This window comes from Poecilia formosa, unplaced genomic scaffold, assembly GCF_000485575.1.
Source record: "Poecilia formosa unplaced genomic scaffold, Poecilia_formosa-5.1.2 Scaffold114, whole genome shotgun sequence".
In the NCBI taxonomy this organism is placed as follows: domain Eukaryota; kingdom Metazoa; phylum Chordata; class Actinopteri; order Cyprinodontiformes; family Poeciliidae; genus Poecilia; species Poecilia formosa.
In genome coordinates this window covers 476362-502138 of record NW_006800053.1, presented here as the reverse complement: position 1 = coordinate 502138, position 25777 = coordinate 476362, and the positions used below count along the sequence as shown (strand labels likewise).

The 25777-nt window shown below is 40.5% G+C and overlaps 1 protein-coding gene across 1 annotated transcript in view; it reads right to left on the bottom strand.

Annotated features, from left to right (window-relative positions):
* Positions 1-25711, bottom strand: part of LOC103143649 (glutamate receptor ionotropic, NMDA 2B-like) — a 162923-nt gene extending 137212 nt beyond the window's left edge. The window contains exons 1-3 of the mRNA XM_016675456.1: positions 25161-25711; positions 17496-17636; positions 16944-17046 (exon numbers count right to left, since the gene is read on the bottom strand). Coding sequence (XP_016530942.1) covers positions 16944-16970 — 27 coding nt within the window. The 5' untranslated portion in view covers positions 16971-17046; positions 17496-17636; positions 25161-25711. The remainder of the gene's footprint in view (positions 1-16943; positions 17047-17495; positions 17637-25160) is intronic.
* Positions 25712-25777: the final 66 nt, after the last annotated feature.

Here is a 25777-nt window from a genome sequence, read left to right as displayed (position 1 = left end):
GTCAGGAGCGGTGCAGTTCTTCAGAAGACAATAGTAGTTCAGGGAGGAGGAGGAGATCGATGTTTGGTGACAGTTTTACCCAATATGTAAAAAAATAAAAATAAAAATCTCTATAAAAGTTACACTGAGCAGCTTTAAGGAAGTTTTAACCCGTGAGAAGAGCTTTTGAGAGTAGCCATCTTACATATCAATTTGATCGCTATTTATTATTTTCCAACAATATACTGTTGCTATTATCATTGGCCCTCTGACAGTCAGAAGAGCAGCTCTTTCCGCCTGCTAAATCTGCACGAGAAGCAGAAAGGCGGCCAACATGTTGTGCACTTACTTCTCATCCTGCATTGCCAGAGGGCAGCAAAATCTCCATCGTTATGATCGCAATACTAACCGTTCTCTCTCTGATAGGACCAACAACAACAACATATTTCACTCTCGATGCAACACAATTAAAGCAGTGGCAATAAACGCAAGACAACGCTCTGGCCTCACAGCTGCCTCCGGTGCTGTTTTTGCCCTCGTGGCTGTTTCATGGGATATAATGGTGTTGACCCCAGTGGCGCCAGACCCTCCACATCAAGTTATTATATTTATGCAACAGCTAAGCTCCTGAACTATTTCACAACGCCGTCAGCCCCGAGTAGCTGCGCGTGGACAAGGGTTGCCGTGGACGTTCTCAATTTATTGTTGAAAATTGAGTTGCAAGCAACAAGAGAGAACCTGAGAAGGAGGCATGGGAGGAGGAGCAGACTAAACTGAGACAGAGAGAGAGGAAGAGGAAGGAGAGGAGGAGAAGAAGAAGTGAGCCCTGTATATTTTATTCAGTGGCAGCGGAGTACAATTCATAATCAGGCCAGACTGATTCACAGTTTTAATTAAAAAGTAGCCTTATAGTGCCGGTGGTAACATCTTGATTTATGTAGACCCAACCGCAGGCTTCCATCACCATCGAGAGTGAGTTCACTGGGGGAGAGGGTGGGCAGGGAGGTGCTAACACTGAGGGAGGGGAGGCATCTCATTCCTCACAGCAAGGTGGTAGGCTCTGTGGGTGTCTCTGTGTGAGAGCGTCAGACCGGCTATGTGCAGGTCTGTCTGTGTATGAGCCTGACTGATACTACTGCAGTGGAATAATGAAATGGGTTTCCTCCGTTCATGCATTTCTTTGTCTAATGTAGATGTCATCAAGCAAATGTTTTTATATCACGCTAATCTGAGTTATCCTTGTCTAGTAAAATCTATCCGAGCCAACCTGGCACTATTAAAAGATGATAACTGTCTCCTTTAATTCTTGACTTGATTATTAGCCATATTTGTTGTTCATTTGCACACTGAGGCAGATTCTTTCTGTCTGGTAGAGTCAAGTAATCACTTATCGGCACCTGTCTGACTTCCAAAAGCAACACAAGTTAAAAATAGATAATAAATCAAGGCATTGGCGTCTGTCAGTCTGGAAAGCCTTTATGAGGCTTTGGGATTAGTGGTGCAACAATTTGAAAATCTGGGCCAATGATGATACCCGATATTAATAACCGATATGTACATCACTTTCCTAAAATTATGTCCCAAGAAATTTTTTGCCCAAGAAAAGAGATTTTATTTTTTTGGTCAAAATCACTTGCAAAAAATGACCATTATTTTCGGAAGATGACACATATTTATTTTTTTTTTGTTTACTTTTTTTAATTTGGATGGCATCTTTGCTCCTTTTTTATTTGAAACAACTTGTTCCGTTTACTCAGCCATCTAATATTAAAATTCGCTCGAGGATGTGAAGCACTAAAGTGACAAAAGAGGCTAAAATGCCTTTTAACATCATTTTACCAGACTCCGGTTGTCAGGAAGGTATATTTAGGTTCCCCAGGGCCTGCTGCCCTTTATGTTTAGAGGTCTCTGTCCCAGCGCACCTGATTCAAATGATTGCATTACTGCCTCACTGTGCTGCTAAGTGCTGCAGAAGCCTGTTAATCGCCCATTTAAATCACGTGTGTCAAACTCCAGTCCTTGAAGGGAAATGCCCTACTTGTTGGAGATTTGTCCCGACCCCAACACATCTGATTTAGATAATTGAATTACCTCCTAAACATTTCATCAGGTCTTGTTAAAGGCCAGGTCAGGTGTGCCGAAGCAGGAGCACATTGAAAACATGTAAGGCATTAACTGGACAGCCCTACACTTCTGGTGTTATGTAAAACTCTATTTATAAAGCATTTTCTAGTTATATTCTCTAACCAAATTTAGTACAGACAGCCAAAGACGGTTTTTTACTTGTTATGATGCTAACCTATTTAGAAACTATACAAGATCAACTTAATCAAGCTTATTCTCTTGACTTCTCTCTGCTGCTCATTTCCACTTCAAAACAATGTGAAAATCTGGGTGAAAAGTGAAAACATTGTGTATAATGAGACTGACAAGCATTTGGGGAGAAAACAATACATAATCAAGGCTAATTTTTAAATTTGAAAAGCTAAATGTGTACAGCATCAATGGGCTAAAAAGTTTAGGTTAATCTTATTCTAAATAAAGATAAAGACTTCCCAATGTTAAGGAGCCATAAAAAGATATTTGTAGACATTCAGCATCTAGTCATAAAAAAAAAACATTAACTGTGAACGGAGTTCTTGTTTGCAAACATGTTAGCTTGAGCGCTACAGTACAGCTAGCGATAGCTTCAAAATATAGTGACGTTACCATTATGTAATTTTTTTTATTGTAGAAGGTGAATTCTTTATGTTTTAGCACAGACACAACTTAAGTCTCAGGTTGTGATCAGACATTATATAACAAGTTTGATAAAAACCAAGACACAAAGGGAGTTCATGTAATGAACGATGGAGGATGTGTCAGAGAGGTAAAGATGGCTTTTAAAAACTGGGAAAGTGAACGAGTGGGAGGACGAGAGCCGGCTGTGACAAATGAGGAGAATGCAGACTAATAAACAAAGACTTGGACACAGAGGGAATAAAACACAAGATGATGAAACACCAACATAGCATTCTTAACCAAGACACGAAAAGCAGAACACAAGAAGTACCAGAAAACACCAAGGAAAGAGTTGGTGACAATAATCATCAAACAACCATCCACACACACACACACACACACACACACACACTCAGAGGATTTCAGACGGACCAGTTAACCCGACAGTCATGTTTTTGCAGAAAGACGCCTGGTGGGGATTCAAACCCAAGACCTTCTTGCTGCAAAGCAACAGTGCTACCAACTGTGACCAATCAAAATGTAGAAAAAAACTTACAAAAAGTGAGAACCAAACAATACAAAGACCTGTGGATCATCACAGCAGCTGTTTCCATTCACCGTACAGAATTGCACACTTTGAAAATAAAACACAAATTTTGAGAAAAAAACAACAAAAACACCAGTTTTCAATAAAAGCTTTTAGTGCTAATATGAGGAGGTTTTTAGGCTGTATCGAAATTGGTTTCTTTTTCAAAAGTGCAAAGGAAGAACATTATTCGCATCACAAGAGTCAAATAAGCAACAACTGGACATTGCCATTGGTGCAAACCACGAAGAAAACAACAGGAAGTAGTTTGAGGATGATGGCGCCGCATGTTTTCTAATGACTTGTGTGATTTAATGGCGTTACTCAACGGAAACACTGCAATTGTTAATTTGTGTTTTTGTTCTACATTAATATCGACACGGTTTTGTGCACATCTGTAATGGAAACGGAGTGAGTATCCACCGTGATTAAAGTTCCTTCAGCAAACACTCACACACTGCCAGCGAAAAGCCAAAGACAGATGATTTTCTGTGGGTCGTGACCTTTACTCATCAAGATGGCTGCAGAGTTGAAGTGGAATTACTGGGGAGGTATGGAGTGCTCTGAATTTAAACAAAAAACAAAAAACAGATCCAGTTAATTAATAATTAGCATCTCCCAGTGCATTCTGAACACTTATTTTGATTAGCTTATGTTTGTAGAAATTGATGTTTATTGAAATATTCATAGCTTTTTATGATGCTTACACTACATTTCCAAGACTGGTTCAACTTTGGTCACCTTTTCATCTTATTTCTACACAAACATCCAGACTGACCAGCTTAAAGTTATTAATCTCCTGTCCCTCAGGTTTTTAACTTAATGAACAAAATAAGTTGGCTAAATGGATCGCATGAGAGGATGTAGTAGATAGACAGGTGGTGGTGGTGTAGAAAGAAGCTAGCGCCGCAAATTTAACCAGGGCTGATGAAATTTGCTTTGGTCTGACAGTAATGTTACGTTTATGTCAGGCCCTCCGTTTAAATCACTACTGAAACTGAATCCCTTGATATGGGCAGATTTTAATTAAAAGGCAGTGAGGAAAAAAGGAGAGATAAATGCAGGAAAGAAGAGAGGAAGAGACGGGACATGAGAAGAAAAAAACGACAGCGAGCGGAGGAGTTCTGAAGTGAGATGGAAAGCAGGAGAGAAGACGAGAACGATGGGAAGAAAAGAACGGCGAGAGAGAGTGATTACATGAGCAAGATAAGTGGCAACGTGTTCTGCAGAGAAGTGAAAACAGAACATCTCTGTCTCTGCAATATTGTCCTTCCTCTGCACTTATTTTCAACGGCTTACAGGGCCTTCACAGTGTGTGCGCGTGTGTCTCTGCCTCTGCTCTTTCTCATCCTTGGTCACTCACGCAGATTGATTTTATTTTTAAGGGCTAGTTCCATCACAATCATGACAGAAACCAAAGTGCGCACATGTTAAAACCGCTGAATCACATGCAAACGTGCGCCAGAGCGCACCCCGACCCTCCTCCCGCGACAAAATTCACGGCTCCATCACTGTGAATGATGCGCACACACACTGTGAAATAATCCATTTACGTCGCCTGAAGTTAGGTAATGAACACTGTCTATCAGCTTTAATCATTCAAGCATGTCCATAGTGTCTCCTCAGACGCACAAATGATCCATCACTGTGTCAAACAAAAAAAAAAAAAAGCAAAGCAGAAAAACTGCAGCACATCATCCAGTGCTTCATTATAAAAACACAAAATCCTTTGGTCTAGTTTCTAGTGCAACTATTTTAGTACACTTGAAATAAGACAAAACTAACTAGCAGATTCTTCAGCAATAACAGTAGCTTATGGGTTTCATATCCTGTGGGATGCAGACATTTTACAAGATGCAGACAAGAGGGCCATCAACCACCTGCACTTCACATTGCTTGATGCACTTAAGAGGGGCTGGAGTAAAATATGGAGGTCATGAGACCTTATGCCAGCATTCAAACACAAACTGATACAGGAGTATAAACTTCAAAATGGCTGACTGTAAGGACAAAGACACACTTTGTGAGGTATGACTTATTTTTTATATACATACTGATGTGAGAGGATTTGCTTTTGTAAAATGTTGTTCTTTAAGAGTGATTTAATATATATATTTAAAAAACATATTATTTACATTTAAACAGCTTAGATAACAAGACGTGAATTGTCTGTATCCTGGGGGTACGAAAGAGGAATAGTTACACTCAAATTTTCTTTTATTTTGAGTCATTAAATTTAAAATTTAATTTCCCTGTTAAAGGAGAGTTTTACCAATCCACTATCACTACATGCATGCTCATGAATGATTGGGTCGAATTGAATTTGTTTTGTTAACTAATTTGAGACATTCGTTAATTGCTGCTATATAAGTTGAATTGATACTGATTTGTGGTATTTCTTTTATTTATTATTTGAAAAGAAAAAAAGGGAAAACATACACAAACAAGGTAGATTCATTTCTTACGACATTTTAAAATGTGTCTCATAACTTATTTCAAACATACAAAGGTGTAATTTTTTATACGCCAAACCCTAAATTTCAAAATAAAGGTCCTATTAAAAAAAAAAAAAATCATGAAAATTTGTTATTTTAGCCTAGATACATCAGCAAATGGTAATGAAATAATTTTCAAATATATAAATATGTGTCTTCCCATTTAAGGGTTAAGGTAAATAATTCCTTAATATTGATTTTCAAAAAAGTACAAGCTATCAGTGAAATATGTTTTTCCTATATTATAAGTTAAAATGTCTTGTTTCAATGGCAGATTATTTCATTTATAACTAGTATTTTTAAATTAATATTAGGGAATTATTACATTAAAACAAGTTTGTGTGTGGTGCTAAAAAGTTACTTGCAATTTAGTTTTGTCTTATTTCAAGTTTACTAAAATATTTCCACTAGAAACTAGTCCAGAAATACTCTAAGATTTTGCCCATACACACTTCCTGTGAATAAATCTCAGACACTACAGAATGGTAACTTTCTGTACTTATATTTAATGAAGGAACTAAAAGAGATCTTGCATATGCCGACTCATTATTGCAAGACTTTAATTCGACAGGAGGGTATAATCCAAGGGTTTTTTTGTTGTTGTTGTTTCTAACTGGTTGTTAGTGCCGACTCTTTTACAAACAGATGACTTTCCAGATTGTTCTGCATCACACACCATCTGGTTTGTTGATTGTTTTCATGCAGTCAGAGGTGGCACAAATGGGTACCTCCTTTTGTTAATAGGGCATAATATTTCACAAGCTTGGCGCACAGAGAGAGAAAGAGAGAGAGAGAGAGAGAGAGAGAGAGAGAGAGAGGGATATTTGAGCAGTTATGCTTTGGACAATCTCTTTATATCATCCAGAGTGCTGGACCTTGTTTTAGGATCTTTTCTATTCAGCTCAATCAGCAAAATAATTTCAGGTCTAAAGGAAGAAGGCTGATGTTTTGTGAACCTTGTTGTTATAGTTGTGCTTATGTTTATGACGGTAGGAGTGAAAACTCTTACCTGGCATCATTCCCAAACAATAGTTTGGCACATACACAGCCTCCAAAAGTCTGAAATGTTCCTTTAATGGTTTTCCAACTCTGGATAAATATGGAAAGAATGAAAACTAAAATGTTAGAGTTTGCAGACCATCATTCTGTGATCTGAAGGATAAGGAAACGTTAATCTTATCCGGTCCTTTTGGGTTTGAAATATGTTACTTTTATTTTTTAAAAATGACATTTTATGACTGATAAAACAGTTGTTTTTACAAACAAAATTAAGGAATCAACGATACAAAACAGTGGTTGAAAGACTGAATAGTAACGTCCAACTTTTTCAAATCTAGTATCCACCTGAAAGATAAGCCAACTTGAAGAGTCACTTTCTGGTGTCTGTGTTTAGGGCACTTTGTGGCCTGTTGCACTAAAATCATGATTTTAGACTGGAGTACCTGGAGGGAACCCAGACATGCACAAGGAGACTTGCAAATACCATGCAGAAAAAGGTCATGGTGCAACATGGCAACAGTGCAAACAATTGCACAAACATGGGGCTTGTGTTCCTCCATGACTAAAATAAGTAAATAAAACCATATTAGTTGAATGTTACAAAAAATAACTGGCAGAAGAAGACACTTTGAAGCTAAAACTGTAAATTTGTGAAATGTTTACTTTAAAATGACTTTTAAGGTCAATTAGAAGTTTCTAGAAACTCAAAAGTAGAAACTGAATAACTCAATGTCTCGAGACGTATTTCTGTCACTGGTATCAAATTTTCACTGCACTGAAAGTGAAATTTATACTGAAGGTTTTAACACGTCTGTTCAAACGGTGACGCTCATCAGTAATATCTTCCAGTCGGGATGCTCTCTCTCGTCGCTTCATATTGCACACACTCTTGCTTTTTTCGAGGATTCGGAGCAATAGAGAAGGTGCCATCTCTTGTCACCCTGAGGGTTTCCTTGCATTATAAAGGACATCAGACTCCTGGGTGGCAGTTACAGATTATGTCAAAGGGTAGTTTTGTCATGACTGACAATGTTATTCCAGTGGGCCTGGACAGAAATATATTATCCAGGTGTCAGACCTGAATGTGCCCATACAGGCAGGAAAGATGCCGCTCCTTCTTTTCAGGCTACGTTTAAAGTAAAGACACTATTAGAATATTGTATGCAGCTTCAGCATGTAATGTTCTTCACAACAAGTCTGCGTTGTTTGTACTTTGCACATTGGTGGTGTGTTGTAGTCAATGAAACGTGCGTTTGTTACCTCTTGAATTTGTGCTTTCATCTTCCTTTAGACGTATATTTTATTCCCACCGCATTGTGACCAAAACTGCATCACGTATTAGTGGTGCAGCCAAAAGCCTTAGAAAGATAAATAGGCGCATTATGCGAGAGCCCTGAAGCAGAAACAGCTTGAATCTTGAGATAAGCTGTCGGTTTTCACTATTAATATGAATGTCCCAGAGACCTATACCAGCCTGGGACAATTTGAAGCAGATAATCCAGCTCCAGCTTTTATCATAGATGAATTTAATAGAACATATAGATGACTCAGCGGCCCGGCGCGTGCATCGAGCAACGTCTCTCCTGGATCGGCCAATGTGTGTGTGCGTGTGTTGTTTTTTTTCTTTTTTTTCTCTTCAGTTTCTACAGAAACACACACTCTCACACACACATTCTTAATAAGGTTGCCATCAAGGTCTGGCCGTGTGTGCATGTTCTAATTATCTCATCTTTTAAAGGTGGCACATTGTTGGACTGGGGTTTAATTTCACACCCGATCCACCTCTAGCCTTGCTTTTTATTTACACTCCACCTCCAGCAAAACATCTCACACTCACACACGTAAGTAGTACACCTACTCCCGGGACTCCACTCTCCTAAAGTAGCCTTGTACCCTCACCATCACCCCCAATGAGTCATACCGCTCACTGTGTGCCGTCCCATACCGATGAGCTCACTGACAAGCTACCGTTCTGCATACCGCCTGTGTTAGAAAACAAGAGCACAGGAAAACTCACTTTCCAGCCAAAACACAAAGACTCCAATTAGACAGCGTCCTCTGCGAATCAGACAAACCGCAGTCAGATTGCATTAACGTCACATCAACTACCGATTAATCATTGTTCCAAGAAGAGCTGCGTTCAACTACCTGAGAGAATGAAGTCGCAACTAATTACAGCTCAGATCCGGGAGGGATGCAGCATCCAAGCTTAGCATTTAAAGTCACAAAACCAGTGGGTTATGCTAATGCTAGTGCTAGCAACATGAGACTGAATTTCTCTCAAACACTAAAGGTCTGTGCTAAGGGTGGGCGATTTGGATTTAAAGGTTTATCACGATATTTTGTGGTACTATTGTGATAATGATAAAAGTGACAGTAAGAAATATTTGTCACTTCTTCTTTAGTTAACTTGAGGCATGGCTGTGACTGCATAACACTGCAATCAGCTACACAAACACAGCTCTTTAAAAGCTTTATGATGCGCTACTTGAGGACACCAGTCACAAAGATTTGCACCAACAACTGGAATCTATGGTGACAATGACAAATCAAAATTTTAATTTATTGCAATGATACAATTAATGTCTGTACTACGTGATAATCGGATGTCTTAGACAAAATCTTTTGTCGAATGAATCTCTGCTTGTGAGCTTTACTCAGAGATCTAGAGTCAATTAGTGTTGCAGACGCTCTATTGTAGAGATTATACGAATAGAGACGACCAAAATCAAATATCAATCATTGAACTAGACGGATATCTCTACAAAAACCACCAACAAAGTAAATCATTTTGGACAAATCGTTTACTTTGAGTACAACATGAACAGGCAGGAACGGCCAAAACAGACAACAGTGAAGTACCAATTCAACACAGATTGGTCCCATCCTCTCTTTAGAGATTCAACCATTACTGCTACAAATTACACAAATAAATAAAGACATGAATCTTTAGCAAATGAAAGCACCTGTGTGCATATTTTCAGGGGGGAAAAAAGTATTTTTAAGACATGAGTTTAAAAAAAAGAAAAAAAAGGAACAACTATTCTGAGAAAATAAATTAAGATGGCAAACTTTTGGCCAACATTATCTTTCTTTGTGATCTTTGGCAGAAAAAGCAGATAGAAACAAACTTCCGGTGCGGATGAAACTGCCGGTGGCGATTTTCCAACTGAGCAATCTTATACTTTTTTCAATAGTTGTGATACTCCACGCCGGCTCGCAGAAATCGATGTGAGATGCAAACAGGAACAATCGACTGAGCACACAGACCAAGTTAAATAGCTGCAGCCGCATTGTGTTCAGGTGTATTTTGTTTAATCAGTCAGACTTTGACAAACCCATTATGTTTGTGTGCTTTAGAATAGCCCATGTGACGTCTCCTCTCCTTCCTTTTGTCTATGAGCCCCCATTTTTTTTCCCCACCATTTTCCCGCTCCTCTCTCCTCTCCTCTCCCTGTAGCCCATCTCCCACATATCACAGCTTCTGACAGTATGTGAATGGGGTCCCTCAGGGAGGTATTAGCTCCCTATTGGGAGTTCTTCTGCTACACTCCTAGCGGCCATTTTCCCCCTCCCCACTCTTTGACACAACATAATCAATAACTTTTAATACAGACTCCCGGCGAAGCGCTGCTGCAGGAGGTTTTGGGCCAGGTTGAGGTTGAGAGACTGAAGTGGGGGCAGATCATGCTGTGGTGAGCCCACAGATACAGGGTGAACATTAGCCTTGACATTTCAGCCGAAGCGGAGCTGAGAGACGCCGCCTGACATTCGGCTCCGCTAACAGAAGAAAGCGCATTCAGCGACGGTTTAGGGTCACTGCCGCTGCCTCACCTTTTTATCTTTGCAGCTTCAGAGGCAGTCTGTTAAAGATTTAAGAGTGGCAAGAAGACAGATGATACACTGCCGTCTAGTCTCTTATAGCCAGGCAGGGGATGTAACTGACTTCTGTACAACACTGTAGCAGCGGGGGTCTTTTGTTCCTGCTATACAGTGAATTATAGTCTGGCACAGCTTATGTAACCGGGGCATAAAAGTGAAGCTGCGCCGGAGAAAAAAAAGAGATTTAAATAGAATTAATTAGTTGCAGCTTCTGTACAACAACGTAATCAGGCCTAATTGTCCAGTATTAATAACCCAGCAGGACACCAGAGTCACCGTTCCAGAATAGTACTGGATTCAAGGAGGCACCTTTGAGGAAATAATTCAGGATTTGTGAAAAGGGGGATCTAACACTGGTTTGTCCTGGAGGCAGAAGGCGATGGGTAGTTCGAGAAAAATGATAAACGATCCCTTTAAGCTCTGTTTAGAGCAATTTCTGAGGAAATCAAACCATATCTGATTCTGACAAGAGAGTTTCCTGAAGAGCTTCAAGTCAGAGAGGCTGATATAGAAGTGTAGAAGAAGAACTATTACAGATTTTACACTGCCTTTCCTTTCTAATTCTGAACAGAAAGATCTATATGTTACATTCTGATGGAGGTCGTTGGGGGTGCACCGCCTCCTACGTCTCACTCCTGTGTAAGTAAATAATCAACATATAAGTGCAACGACGCACCAGTCACTGTGCTTGGCGCTGATTGGCCCCCAAGAGTGGAGACCTGGAAGACTGTAGATGGTCGTCCAGCTGTTTTACATGTTGGATGTTAGTTCTGCAGTCGCGCTAAAACAATTTCCACTGTGTGGACTAATGCATATGAAGGAATAAATTATGTTTGAACTATTAAAACAGGCAGTCATTAAGTTTTTTAGAGGTGTTTTTAGTGTTAAATCCCCTGACTAGCATTTTGAGCAAAGATCTTGGCTGAATAACTTGTAGCAAAACAGTCAAATAGTTCGTAAAGTAAGAATTTGGTAACTAGTGCTTACTCAAATTTTAATAAGTGAATGTTTTATATTTTTGCTTTTTTAGCAAACATGAAAACATGACATTTTTAGAAAGTTACACTTTTAAGTAAAATATTAACCGCTTATAAGGTTTTAACAGAATCTTGCCGTAAAAATAACAGCCTATCCCTGCAGAGCAAGAAACCCAGAACATTAGTTTAAGTGGCATTATCTAGACTACAGATTACAGCACACATATGTAAAAGTGTGTTTGCTTTGCAATCATGCGTTGCCTCACCTCCACAGCAAAACAATCAACACTCTGCACCGTTACTCCTTGAGGCGCAAGTACAAGTGTTTCCTGTCAATCACGGCTGCATAAAGATGCTGACCCCTTGCATTCGTGGGGCAAAAACAAATCGTTCACCTGCCTCTGCAGCCCAACCTCTGGGTGAGAACGGAAGACGGCAAGAGCTCAGAAAAAATGATGGAGCGCACTTAAAGTGAGGAGTTGGGAGAACGTGAACAAAAAAAAAAGCAGAATCTTGCAACATCAGCACACACAGTCACACATATGAATAAAAGAAGGGAAATGTGAATAAAAACAAACACTGGGAAGAAAAAAAGACGCTTTCATTTCAGTTAATTGCAGCTTGTTCCAATCAAGCTTTACAAGACTGTCTCTTTAGTTTACTTGCATTTACAACAAAAACCTAAAACAAAAACGAAACTCGCTCCTTCGCATGTCGACACCGACGCCAAATCAGGCAGAGCAACAAAAAATGATCAGTTCTTCACAGCTCAGTTCACATAATCAAGAACTCATTTAGGCACCAGATCTATCCAACAACTGGAGCACAAACATCGACAGCACCTGAAGCCTCCTCCTCGCAGCGGCGTCTGAGCATGTGCCAGAAAACAACAGATGCCACCAAAGCAAATGTTGGAAGTGCAGCGCTGGGCTAATGATGGGATCTGCAGGCCGTTTTCCAGGTGACTTATGTCGCTGCGTCTCAGCCGGGGGGCGGGGGGATGAGCGAAGCCCCATCGATCCGGTGTTTTGCAACTCCATCGATCCTACCACACGGATCCTAGCAGTCATGTATATAGGTCAAGCCAAAGCATGTGGGTTCGAGTTTAATTAATGCTAACGAGCAATGGACTAAAATAAACAACCGACTGGGACCTCCTCCATCTTACTGGATGTCAAGATTGTTCTGTGAGGAAACGGAGCATCGCAGACGCCCGACATGCTCGGTATGACTGGTGTTCATTAAACTGAGGCAGGCCTGAATGTTTTAGGAAAATAAGAACTGTTCAATTAATGAGATTTGCCCACACACTGCTGCAGGGGGGAAAAAAACAACTTTGGATTATTTGGAGGATATGCAGCAGAACAAACATATCAAAGGTCATCAAGTCAAAATGGTTCGATTGTTTACACGGCATCCAAAGAGACTGGAAATATGTGTCCATATGTTTAGAAATAAATGCAAAACCGTGATGTGTGCCACAAATGTGACTTTCTTTCCTCCCTCTTAACTTGCTGATTATTTCCCCCCTCAGTGCTCTAATTAAAGACGAATCATTCCATTTAAAAAAGCTGAAAATATAAAAGAAAAGTCAAAACTGTTTTTTCTGTGACACCACAGTAGAGGAGAAACCGGAAGATGCTCATTTATCTCACTGCTGCACCCTAATGCAGAAATGTGTCAGCAGAGAGAGAGAGAGAGAGAGAGAGAGAGAGAGAGAGAGAGAGAGAGAGAGAAAGAGAGAGAGGGCGTCCCTGGAAAACACAACAACAACATATCTTTCACACATCAAAGATCGCAGCCTGGGTATATTTCACCAGTTTATTATCTCTGACTGATGACATGGCTTCCCACAGGCTGAATAGGAGACTCGTGTTGAATGGATTTGACTGAAAAATGATTGAAAAGCCTCACTGCAGTTAATTAATGGCACTGGGCTGTGCTGATATAATGAGAGGGCCGGAATCCTATTAAGCTTAAGGTACACAAGGGTTGGAGATAAAAGCTCTTAGAGGGGAAAAAACTCATGAGCCATTATTATTCTAATATGTTCTCATTTATTTTAACCCGTCGTTCTATTCTAGAAAAACTATCAGCTTCATGGACTTCAATAACACTTTTAATAATTAGAAGAAAATTATAAGAGTAAATGTGACTGAATTAAAAAAAAAAAGGTTTTGTCGGCTCTAATAGCTTTTTGTCTGACCGGGCCGAGACTTGGACCTGTGACGGCCGCCCGGGCCGAGACTCGGACCTGTGACGGCCGCGTCAAAGGCTGCAATCACACTGTGGCCTGAAGTGACCCGATTATGATTTTTTATTTTTTTTGTCAAATTGGATTTTCTTGGCCTGGTCGTTCACACTTCCAAATAAATGCGACGCGTATTTGTTCTCTGGTGTGAACGGGCAAACGACTTAAAAGTGTCCTGCATGCGCAGTAGAGGACGCAATAACGTCAGTGTGTGTGCTCAGCGTTCTGCCATCAGTCTCTGCTGAACAATGCAGTCGTTTATAACGACTCCATGAAATGGACATGCATCAGTTTTGTTAGAACTTTAATTTTTAAAGAGGTAATAAAACCCATGTGGTTCTGTACGAATTCAGATTCAGTTTGTCTAAAGTTACATTAGGAACAACATCTGTGTGTGCAACACACCAACTATCATTAGTATCATTTGTACTTAGCATACATTATACTAGTGTCATTATTACTGTTAATTCTAACCTTGCAGGAGTAACAAAGTAAAAATAAATAAATAAATCATCTGGATTCTGAAATGCAGAGTTGTACTTAAATTTTAAGTACCATTTTATTTTAACTATTTGAAAGAAACATCAGTTGATAAACACTAAATTTAACATCTTATATTTCCCCAGAGGCAGCAGTCATCAACAGCAAGAGATGAATCATTACAGAAATAGTTTTTCCACATGTAGCAACATTCACTTTGCAATATTCAGTGTTATTTAAAATACATGTACATTTGTCTGTCATGCCAGTTTGGTGGTCTGCTTAGCTCGCATATGCCTTGGGCCGGCCCTGGCAGTGACCTTAATTACTTTTTCATCATTGCAAAACAAAGATATGAACAAGACACAACATCTATATAGTAATGTTTTCTGACGTAAGGCGGTAGTAGGAAAAGCGTCGCGTCAGCAGCAGCAGCAGCAGCTGAAGCCGCGGTGTGACTTTCAGCTGACGACGTAGCGGTCGACGCCGAGGCACTTCATTACAAAGCTGCTCCGCCGCTGGCCGAGGCAGCTACTTAAAGTAATGGGAGAAACTGTGTCCTGGCACTGCTCTCTCTCTCTCACACACTGCCTGCATACTTCATTACCCCCACCGCCACGAGTTCCTGCTCTTCCCACAATCGCTGGCTCCCATCTCTTACTAAAAAACAAAGAAAATTCATTTCTTCTTCCTGCACCTTTGAAACAAGACTCGTGCCTCTGTTAACGTCACCTCTGATTAATGGCGTGTGAGAGGAGAAGCAGGGACCCGGAGGGAGGGGGAAGAGGCTGGGTTAGAAAAGGTGCAGGGTGTTAGATAAGTAGTCGGCGAACAACTTACATGGAGAGTTTAACAAAGCTTCACGTTGGAGAAGAAGAGAGAAGAAAATGACGAAATGGCCTCAAATGAGAACTTGTTGCAAATGTGTTTGCCCTTTGTAATCCAACATCATGACAAATGGGCCTTCTTTTATCTTATCACACAAAACATGCAGTTACCCCGTTTCATCCATGTTGTACACAACTTTTGACACAAACTTCAACATGTCTTACTGGGGTTTTATGTGGTTTAATTATGAAGCAAAACGCTTTGGTTGGTGGAAAACTAACATTACAACCAAACAACGCGACATGGTTGCCATGGGAATGCTTTTCTTCAGCAGGGACAGGGAAGGTGAATCGAGATGAAGGGAGCCCTATAATGGAAGACAACATGTTGGAGGCTCCTAAAGAGTTCAGACTGAGGTTCACCGTGCAGCAACTCTTAACATGCAACCATAGCAACAATGGGATTACAGTCAAAATTCAGAACGAAAGCCAGTTAAGAATCTGTGGCGAGACTTAAAAACTGATGTTCACTTAGCTTAAAGTTACAGCATATAATTTTAATAAAGAATATGTTTTTCACGTATTTAGTAAAACAGTCACCATCTCGTGGTGTCCGACAGATAATCTGTGAAAAAATCGATCTCCTCCAAGTCCTCCTTGAGCTACTGTTACCATCTGAAGAAATACACTGCTCCTGACCAAAACACAACCAATCAGAGCCAGGAGGTGGGTCTTAGCGCTGTCAATCAAACTCATGTACTCGCTGCTCAATGTGCTAAATGAGGAGAAACAGCTTAGCGTTACAGGACAACCTTTTATCCGCCGTCATCAGCGGCCATGCTAACTAGCCTGAGCAAAGGGGGAAAAGGGAAGAGCAGCGCCAAATGAGATTCTGATTGACAGCGCTAAGACCCGCCTCCTGGCTCTGATTGGAAGCTGCTAACTAGCACTGGGAGCACTGGAAGAAGGCAGAGGAGATGCTATAAAAATTACATAAAGCAGCTTTAAGGTATTTTGCAAAGAAAAACAGGCAGAAGTGTAGTTTCTATAGGTGTAAAGCTAAAGATACAGTGGAAAATACAATGCATGCCAAGTTTTTAAGATAGCAGTTTGGAAAATAAATACATTTTCCCTCTGCTTCACAGTTTTGTACCCTTTTAAGTTGGTCTGCTACATAAAATCCAAATGTGACACATTGAAATTTGCCATTCACATTTGTCAAAATGTGAAAAAGTTCAAGGGAAATGACGACTTTTGCAAGACAAAAGTCGTCACGAATATATCCATTATGAGTTAATGTCTCAATACTTTCACACTTAGACCACGAAATCACATCCAACTAATCCTTTAATTGTCTGATCAATGCCTGTAGAGCTATGGAAACGAGGCCGACAGTCGATCTGGCCTGGGGTCGGGCCAAACGTCCGCCGGCCGATGCGTACCATTGATCAAGGCGCGCCACTCTACAAACTAAGGATTAAACCATTTATCTGCAGGCTCTACCTTGAACCCTTATCCTGACCCTCAAGCAAACCTGGCATGAGACACAAAGCAAAAAAAAAAACAAAAAGCCTCTGAGGAGTTTCAGAACATCCATCACGGAGCTTAAAGAAAAGGCGCACAGGTTTCTGGGAAGCTGAAGACGCACAAACACACCACGCAGCAGAGATAAGATGGGTTGTTACAGCACATCCACGGGGACGAGAAAACGGTGGAAGGAGGCCCCATGCATCAATATTGTCTTACCTCGTGTTTTGCCAGCCAAAGTCTCATCCCAGCTTCTCAGAAGTAGCATGGTGATGCGGCCTGGGACTCCTCTCTCCCTTTCATAGCCTCAGACTGAGGGAGGCTGGAGGGGAAAAATCAACACGAACCAAAAGACAAGATGAGTATCGACCGGGAGCAGCTTCTGGATTTTTTAAAAAAACGTTCAGATTTATTGATTTTTGCTTAATAACGCTGACTGAATAAAGGCAACGCGGCGACTATTGTTAACAGAGTACGGGCTTTTTATTTTTGAAGAGTAATGACCATGGTTTATAAAGAAAACTCTTCTTTTTTATTCTGCTTTTTGTGTTTGCTTTAACCAGCTTTGCAATGTTTTCGTCGCCGGTATAAATGGGAGTTCAGATGAAGCAAATCAAGACGTTCACCAATCACTAGGTTCAAGAATGAGGCACAACTGCTTCGTTCTTCTATTCTCTCCCCCTCCCCCAAATTCAACCTTTTTTTATTTTTTTTATTTTTTTTTTTTTTGCGTTTTGACCGTAAACAAGGAACAAATCACAAAGAACTTACAGCCGTTTTAGGTAAAATCCTCAGACGGTCAAAGGAGCAAAGCATCAATGTTGAGGTAATTGCACTCCACTGGAGCGGCGTCACTTCTCTTCCTCGGAAAAAAGATGCTCGGAGAGTTTTGTTTTTCTTACGTCTGCCACTCTGTTATTGCAAAGGGAACAAGGAGGACAGAGGGTTAGGAGCAGGCCACGCTCATTTGAGACTCTAATAAGGCTGCGATGTGCTTTGGCATGGTGTGCAGTCTCCAATCGGCTCTCCTCAGGACGAATAAATCTGGTTAAATGGGTGGAGCGAGTTAAAGTGTACAACTGAGAAGTTAAATGTCCGAGTTAGTTGAACTGGGTTCCTGTGCAGCTTTGACCAGGTTTGAGTGTCGTGATTTTTCTAAAGCTGGATATGTGTGGGAAAATAAAATATGAGTATGGAAAAATATGAGCTTAATTGTATTCTTTTATTTCAGTATCTCCGAGTTTAATAACCTAGAGACTAATCTTTTTGTTGTTATATATATTTAGATCTTCACGGTTATTTATGTGTTTTTATCCAACTCACTGATTATTTCTGATTACAGCAAAACAAAAACATTAAAAAGGGAATTTTGACTGTTTTTGGTTTTCTTTTTCCTCCAAGTACTTTATAGTGGCTGCAAGGTTCATGAACTGATACTAAAAGTGAAATTGAAATAGTTTCTCATTTTGTGACACAAATGTATCACTTGTCACAAATTGTAACTAAAAAAGATCTGTATTTCATCTAACCCTAACTTTTTTTTAAATATTGCAGATTTCACCTTCTTAAAGTTTGACCTGAAAGTCAAAAGAAAAATCTGGAAGATAACCGTATGATGTTTTATACTTTGTGGTGAAAAAAACAAAACACAAAATAAAGCCCAACTAAGAGAATGGTTTGTACTGAAATATTCCTTATGTCATAAAAACTGATGACCAAAATAAAAAAAAAATCATAAGTATGAAGTTTTGAACTGTAAATCTTGCAGGATCTCTGGTTTCAGAATCATTTTAAATTAGTATCTCCAAAAGGCGGTAAAAGTTAGCGGGAAAAGAAAACTAAAAAGAAAGAAAGAATCTAATAAAGCCGATACACATCTCATATTTAACAAACAAAAGTAGAAGAGCGTCTCAATCTTAGAGGCGTGTTTGAGCCATACTTTAGGTGAATAAATGATTAAGTGAAAAATGTTAATGAATAATGAACCAGTCTCTGCGGGGTAACAGATTGTTCTTTTCATATTTAATAGATTGATGGGCCTCACACACACAACACAGACGAAAACACACAGGATCGCAAACACGTCGCCTCACAACGAGCGCGGCTGTTTTAAAGCGTATTAAAGCAGAACGTTTTTCAGCGGCCACTTGAAGCTCAGAGGCATTTGTCGAACCTTTGTTCTTAGCTCGGTCCTAATCTTGTAAAGAGGCCTAACTGCATTTCTGTGCACTCTGTGTACATCATTTCTCATGGACAGCGTCTCTGTCGATGCGAGTCCTCTTAATCAGCTCAGATGAATTATTGAACAGCCTTTTTATATCAGATCATGACCCATATTCTGTTTTCTTGACGTGAATATACAGCCAATAAAATCCAGATGGACATTTTTTCCCCTCCCTCTTTTTGGAGTTGTCCCACACAGGTTAGCAGCTCTGTAACGGGTGAACGGGATTGAGACGCGAGCGGCCCCGTTTTACGAGCTTCAGACGGAGCTCTGCGGACTGATTTTCTCATTTAGAACAAGATGATGGATGGGGTCGTCTCGCAGCGCCGCACATAAAGTGAATCCGAGGTGTTGGGGGTTTGAAGCTCGCTCTCCGCCGACGGTTCTGCCGCGCACTGTCAGAAGCGGCGGTGAATTAGGATCCTGTGATCCCTAGATGGCACAGAGTGGAAGTCAGTGGAATACAAAACACCTAAGCGGAGGGGTTACCGCTGGCTCTGCCGAGGCGGGCGCCGCGCTCGGAGCCACAAACAGGAGTTGCTTTGTTGTCTCATTAAGCAGCAGAGAGGCAGAGTGAAAATCAGTAGGAAGAGGGGATAGGATTATGAATCTCCTTAGCCCCTGCTGTCTTCTCTCCATCCTGTTTATCAATGAAGACTGCAAACGCGGCGCCTTTAAAATCTCTCAAAGGGAGAGTTCGGGATTGTTCAAGGTTAAAGGTTGGGAGCAGTTCATATTTTGCCTGCAGACAGTAACTCTCTCGCATCTTCATTTTGCATAAATTCAGAGGAGTTTTTTTTTTTGCCCCAGATGCTGAGGCTAGCTTCTTTCTAGCCAACAGTTAGCTGGTCTAACTGAGGCCAAGACTAAAGTGGAGTTTTATCGCTGCAACAAACTCCAATTTCAACAACGTTGCTGCAGTCTTTGCAGATATAGTTTCAAAACCTTCAAACTTGGAACTGGACTGTTATTCACAGTTGAAAGGAAGCTAGGACATGGTGCGCCACCAATGACTTTCCCTGTGAAACACTAGTTCAAAACTGAACATGTTAAGCTTTTCTTGGCAAAAGAAAAGTAAAATATGCAGAGTAGAAATCAATACAGTAAGGTTTGCTTGAACTGCTTTGACCTTTTTAAGATAGAAGTTTGCTTTGATGTTGCTCTTTCAACGATCTGTTGGGTTTAGTTGTGAACTTTTTCAGGTTCACTCCTACTAAATCAAAATAGTCTAGATCAGCAAAAACTATACGACCCTTTCAGAAAGCACAGCTTTCCACGCTTTGCTAGTACAGATTAAAGAAGTGTTTGCTTTAAAGTTAAATGTCAAGTCCAGATGACTCAAAAGTGCTTTTTGTTACATTCAGTCATCCATTGATGCACACATTTACACGCTGAAGCCACAAGCAAAACAGACTGACATGGGGTTTGAACCTGCTACAGGTACATTACAAGACACATAGTAAACCTTTATAGGAACTGACTGAATACGTGTTTTTAACAGGATGTTTTAACTTTATGCAGAATAAAGAATAAACCCCATACTGTGATCTACTGATAAAAAACAAAAACAAGCTTCAACAATTGGAAAAAAAAAAAAAAAAAAAAAACAAGCTTCAACAATTGGAAAAAAAATAAAAAAAGAACTGTTCATATACTTCTAATGGGGAACTTCCATGCAGATAATGAATGAAAGTTCAGGGGGAAAAACAACATGAAAAACATTTTCCATCTTTGTTTCTAAAATCTCCGGTAAGATCAACAGAATGTTTTGACAAACTTATTGAGACTCACTTTGGGCTACATCTGAACCTACAGGTGTTGACCCCCTAGTCTGGGAATAAAACTAATCAGTTTTATGCTAAATTAAGAGACTAGAAGAAAACTATATAAACGCTTCAAACCTTTTAGCAAAACCACACTAAAATAATTCCTATCATTTTCATCTAACAGATGTATCAGAGTGGCTCAGTTGTTGAAACACCATGGATTTATTGTTTAGACATTCATCCATCATTTGAAATAAAGTCCAAACAATTACTGTAGTGTCAAATTAGTAGCTAGCATCTTTGTTTTCTATAAATCAAGACTAGTTTTTGACCTGGAAACTAAACCTTGTCCCTCTCAGATTAGCATTTAGCTGTTTGCTAGTCAACTATGGGCCAAATCTAAACATCTTACAAAAATCCAATCTCAAACTTCATAAGGGTTCATGCAAATGCAATTGGTTTACAGTTTTAGTTTTCATGACATTTGGATTCGATGGTTATGTACACCAGAAATGGAGGAAGGAGGTCGTGCATCATCAACGATCTTCCCTATGAAACATGCTTCGAGAAAGGACAGTGTTGTGCTTTTCAGCATCAGCGTAACAATTTGGTAGCAAAGCATTGTAGGGTAGAAATCTACAAAAATGTATTTGCAACAATATCCGACTTGTTCCTTTTTAGATTGAAACTTTTAAAAGTGGTACAAGTCTGCTTAGTCTAAGTCCCTGTCAGAAATGGTGTTAGCTTAAGTGTCTGTGACAAGAACCAATCTGGATTTAAACAAAATAAAGATACTAATACTCGTAAAGACATTACTATCCCTTTGATCTGATCTGCGATTAGAAACAATTAGAAGATGTCTTGTCTTCAATTGTGAGGAACTGAAAATTCCTGGAAGTCCAGCTTAGTGGCAAACGATTTATTGTTGTAATACTCGTTAAATGTTATTCATTTGAAACTGGAGAAAACATTTACTCTCGACAGCGAGACATCAAGCTAAATGATGTAATTTGATACGTATGAGCGCGATTACAATTCACAGAGAAAACATGCTCCATCCATGGTGTCCAACTCTCTAAAGCTGTATTTATGTCAGCTTACTTCACACCATCGTTGTGCTCTATAGAAATGGTGGATCAGCTAAAGCAGGCGTACGAAATGCCCGTTTCCACCTAAGCTATAAATCTATAAAGTCCACATCAACATCCATTTTGACTCCACCATTGTCAAGACCGCACGACAAACATTACACTTGACCATAAAAGACTACCACAGACGGTCTCTGTAGTCATTACGGCGGCGGGCCACGTGTCAGGACGCAGAGCTCGCGCCCGAGTCGTCCGCTTTGCAGCGTGGCAGCGGCGGCGACAGCTCTGACAGACTACCTGAGCCTAAGTACCCATCTGCGGAAAGGCTACGGAGGGTCACATGTGTGCCAGGGAGCAGCTAGCAGAATGGCTAATAGACCCTGAGTTTATGAGAGCAGGTCCCAGGTGGGTTTACAGGCGACGCCACAACCTTGACTGAGCAAAAGCACTCGCACAAACGCACACACACACAAACACACACTTGCGTTGTCAATCCAAATCACGCTGTCAGACAAATGATTGGGAAGTTAATCAGAGAAACAGGGTCAATCACCGCTGCACTTGTGATAGATGGATGGACAATGGGGTCTGTGTGTGTCTGCGACAGGAGAGAGGGAGATGAATGGAATGGGTTTTAATGTGTATTGTGTTGCAGATATAGAGTAGGAATTTGACTCTGAAGTAACATCATTATCACGTCCGTGCTGCTAAAGCAATTTGGGTTTTGTTGGAATAACGTCAGATAAGAAAAATTGCTCTCAGGAAGAGGAAGTGTGCTTTTTTTCCTTCATGTAGATTACTTTATTGATCTACAAACACAACATCTTCCCGCACCGAGTTGCAGTTTTTTTTCTCTCCTTCTTGTCCAGAGCAAGTAGCTGCACAGAGCAAGGGTTTGAGATGGAAATTATTTTGACGTTTGAAGTTAATTTTTTACATGGCCAGACACTCATTACGCTTTCATTTTGATTCTCATGAATTAAAAAAGGAGAACGAAAGGCTGAATTAGTGGAGGAAAAGTAATAAAGAAAGATGAGGAGGTGAAGTTTGAGAGCTATTAATGATGTCAATAATCCACCAGCATTTAGCACTTAGACTGTGACAGGTTTGTAGACACACACACACACACACACACACACACACTCACGCATGGATATGGAAAAACGTCGACTTGAAGACAAAATCAGCTCTTCACCATCCAAAAAGCAGCAACTGAATGTGTGGATCCAGATAAAACATACTCACCTACTCGATTCTAAACAATGAAATATGTTAAATGTGTTGAGTTTTTGTAGGATGGAGAACTTAAAATCAAGGTCAACTGACAAAGATGCTGCTTCAGTCTTTAATCCATAGTTGTGAAATCCACTTAAGATTTAAAAGCCGAGAGACAGATCAGCTTCGGTCCTTTGAAAATTGTACAAAAAAACAAAAAAAAAAAAACGAAAAAGAGGAAAAAAAATAAAAATCAAATTGAATACATAAAAGTCCAGAATTTTATTTGTTTTACTTTTAAATATATATTTTTTTGGTCATTCAAAATCTAATCCAGGATTAAAGGGTAATTCCACAGAAAAAGAAAAAAAAAAACGTCTATATCCAAAGTCCCACTTTTCCGACGACTTCATTCAGTTTTAAATCTCCTTCAGAAACAGAATGGAAATATTAAAGAACGTTTAAAAAAAAACTGAAAATGAGATGAGTTGTGTGATCTTCCTTCAATGTATGTGTATTTTTTTGCCATTTGTGTGTATGCCTGTGTGCTTTTTGCTATGCCTTATTAGTCCAGATTGTTCTGTTGCCTTGCAGTCAAAAAGATTTTTAGCTCTGTTGTAATTAAAATAATAAAGTTTAATTTACAAAACAAAATTACAAAAATCTTCCTTCTTGATTCTTTTTCCACAGCGAAGAAAAATTAAACAAGAAATAAATCAATAAGTGGGATCAGCGTGTAAGAGATGTGAATGGATGTTAGCAAAGGAGGAGAAATGAGGAAAGTAGGTAAATGTGAAGCCAAAAAAAGTAAAAATAAAAACTCCTTCGGGAAGATTGTTTTTTTTTGTTGTTGTTGTTTTTAAAAGCCAATTATTTTCCTGGTCCATTCTCTTTAGGTGCTTGTGTGTGTCTGTCTGCAGGAATGGGAGTGAGTTCAGTTTGGGAAAGATACGAGACAGAAAGAGGGAGGAGGCAGAGGGGAGGAGAGAGGAAAAGAGGGCATCGAAAACAGAGCCAGAGGACTGTGCAAACACAGATGACGCCCCAGCAGAACAGGCTTTGAAGCGACCGAGTGAAACGGGCCCTTCCAGCTCGGTCTGACCTTCACCTGATCAAACGGGAGGGGGACCCTGTAAAACCCGACGCTTTTCAGCAGATGAAGAAGTTTGGTGTGAGTTTTCGTGTGTGTGTGCGCGTGTGAGAGAGACGGGAAAACAAAAAAGGAACAAACATGTAGACGTGATGAAGCCGCTTTAATGGATACAAGACACTTTTTAAAACGTGACAAAGCAGGCGAATGCTTCACGTCCGTGATGATGGCTGGAGAAGGTTCTTACACGATGAGTCGCTTTAGGAAGAGGGGTTAAAAAAAAGAAATGTCAGAAAACAAGGATGAAAGAAGGAAGAGTGACGTCAGGAGGGCAGGAATCAGCTGAGAGCGGGATGGGAGGAGAGCCATGGATCTGCTAAATGTGTGTGTGTGTGTGTGTGTGTGTGNAGGTGTGCTACAAACACAAAACGCCTCGCACACACAGGAAGGAAACAAAGACAGACACTAAACACTAATCAGACCTACCTATGGTCAGAGTTAGGGATCAGCCAGATAAGATGCATAAGGGGGGAAAAAGAAGGGGGGAAATAGGTATAAAAGTGAAAAAGGCATAAATAGAAAAGACAACAAAAGCTAATTAAAATGACTCTATTAGAGCTGCTTAAAGGAAATAAATAAAACGACAGGTGGAGTCAAAAAAAAGAAAAAGTAGCCAAAGTTACGGGTGGAGGGGGAGGAGGATGAGGCAGGGAGGAAGGAAGGGAGGGAGGAAGGGAGCGTGGGCTGCACAGGGAGGGAAAGCAATGGAAAGGGAAGGAAGAATGGATGGAGGGGATAAAAGAGGATAAAGAGGGGGGAACAAAAATCCCCCTCCTCTGTCTCTTTCTCCTTTTCTCTGTCTTTCTGCTTCTCTCTCTCTCTCCCTCTCCCTCCTTGTCTGGCTCATAAATGGACGAAATTGTTGACCAGGTAAATGGCAAAATAGATGAGGAGGCAGAGGACCGAAAGAGCGAGCAAATGAAAAGGCAAAGCACCTCCCAGCAGCGCAATGAGGAAAAAAAAGAACAAAAAACGAAAGATAAAAGCAAATACTCCGGTGGCCTCCGTTGTCTCCAGTCTGAGAGTGGACGGGGGGAGATTGGCTGGTGCCAGTTGTTCCCCTTCCCCAGCTTGTCTTCCGCTTTCTTCTCTCTCTCTCTCCCCTGCCAAAAAGCACTTCCCATCCAGATGACGGAAAACCGGGCACAGATGTCCTCTTCGCTTTTTTTTTTTTTTCCTCTCAACTCTGCTCAGACGCCGCACGCCCCACGCGCAGGCGAGACATTGTTGCAGTGGCAATGGACGGCGTTACCAATATTGCTCGGTGTGAGAAAGAAAAAAAGAAAAAGGAAAAAAAAAAGAGGCATTGTTGGGGGGGAGAGGTTTGGGGAGGGGAAGTTGATGCTGCTGCTGCTGCTGCTAGTCAAGCACAGCCTACCTCATGAGGAAAGATACTGAGCTGGAATTGCTCTGTCTCTCCCCCCCCCTCCTCTCCTCTCCTCGCTTGCCCATCCCTGCAAAAAAAAAAAATAAATGATAGGAGGAAGGGAGGTGTGCCCACTCGCTGCATTAGTATTCATTGAAAGAGAGAGAGAGTGTGTGTGTGTGTGTGTGTGAGAGAGAGAGAGAGTGTGATATGGGGAAGGTAGAAGGGGGCCTTCCAATAAATG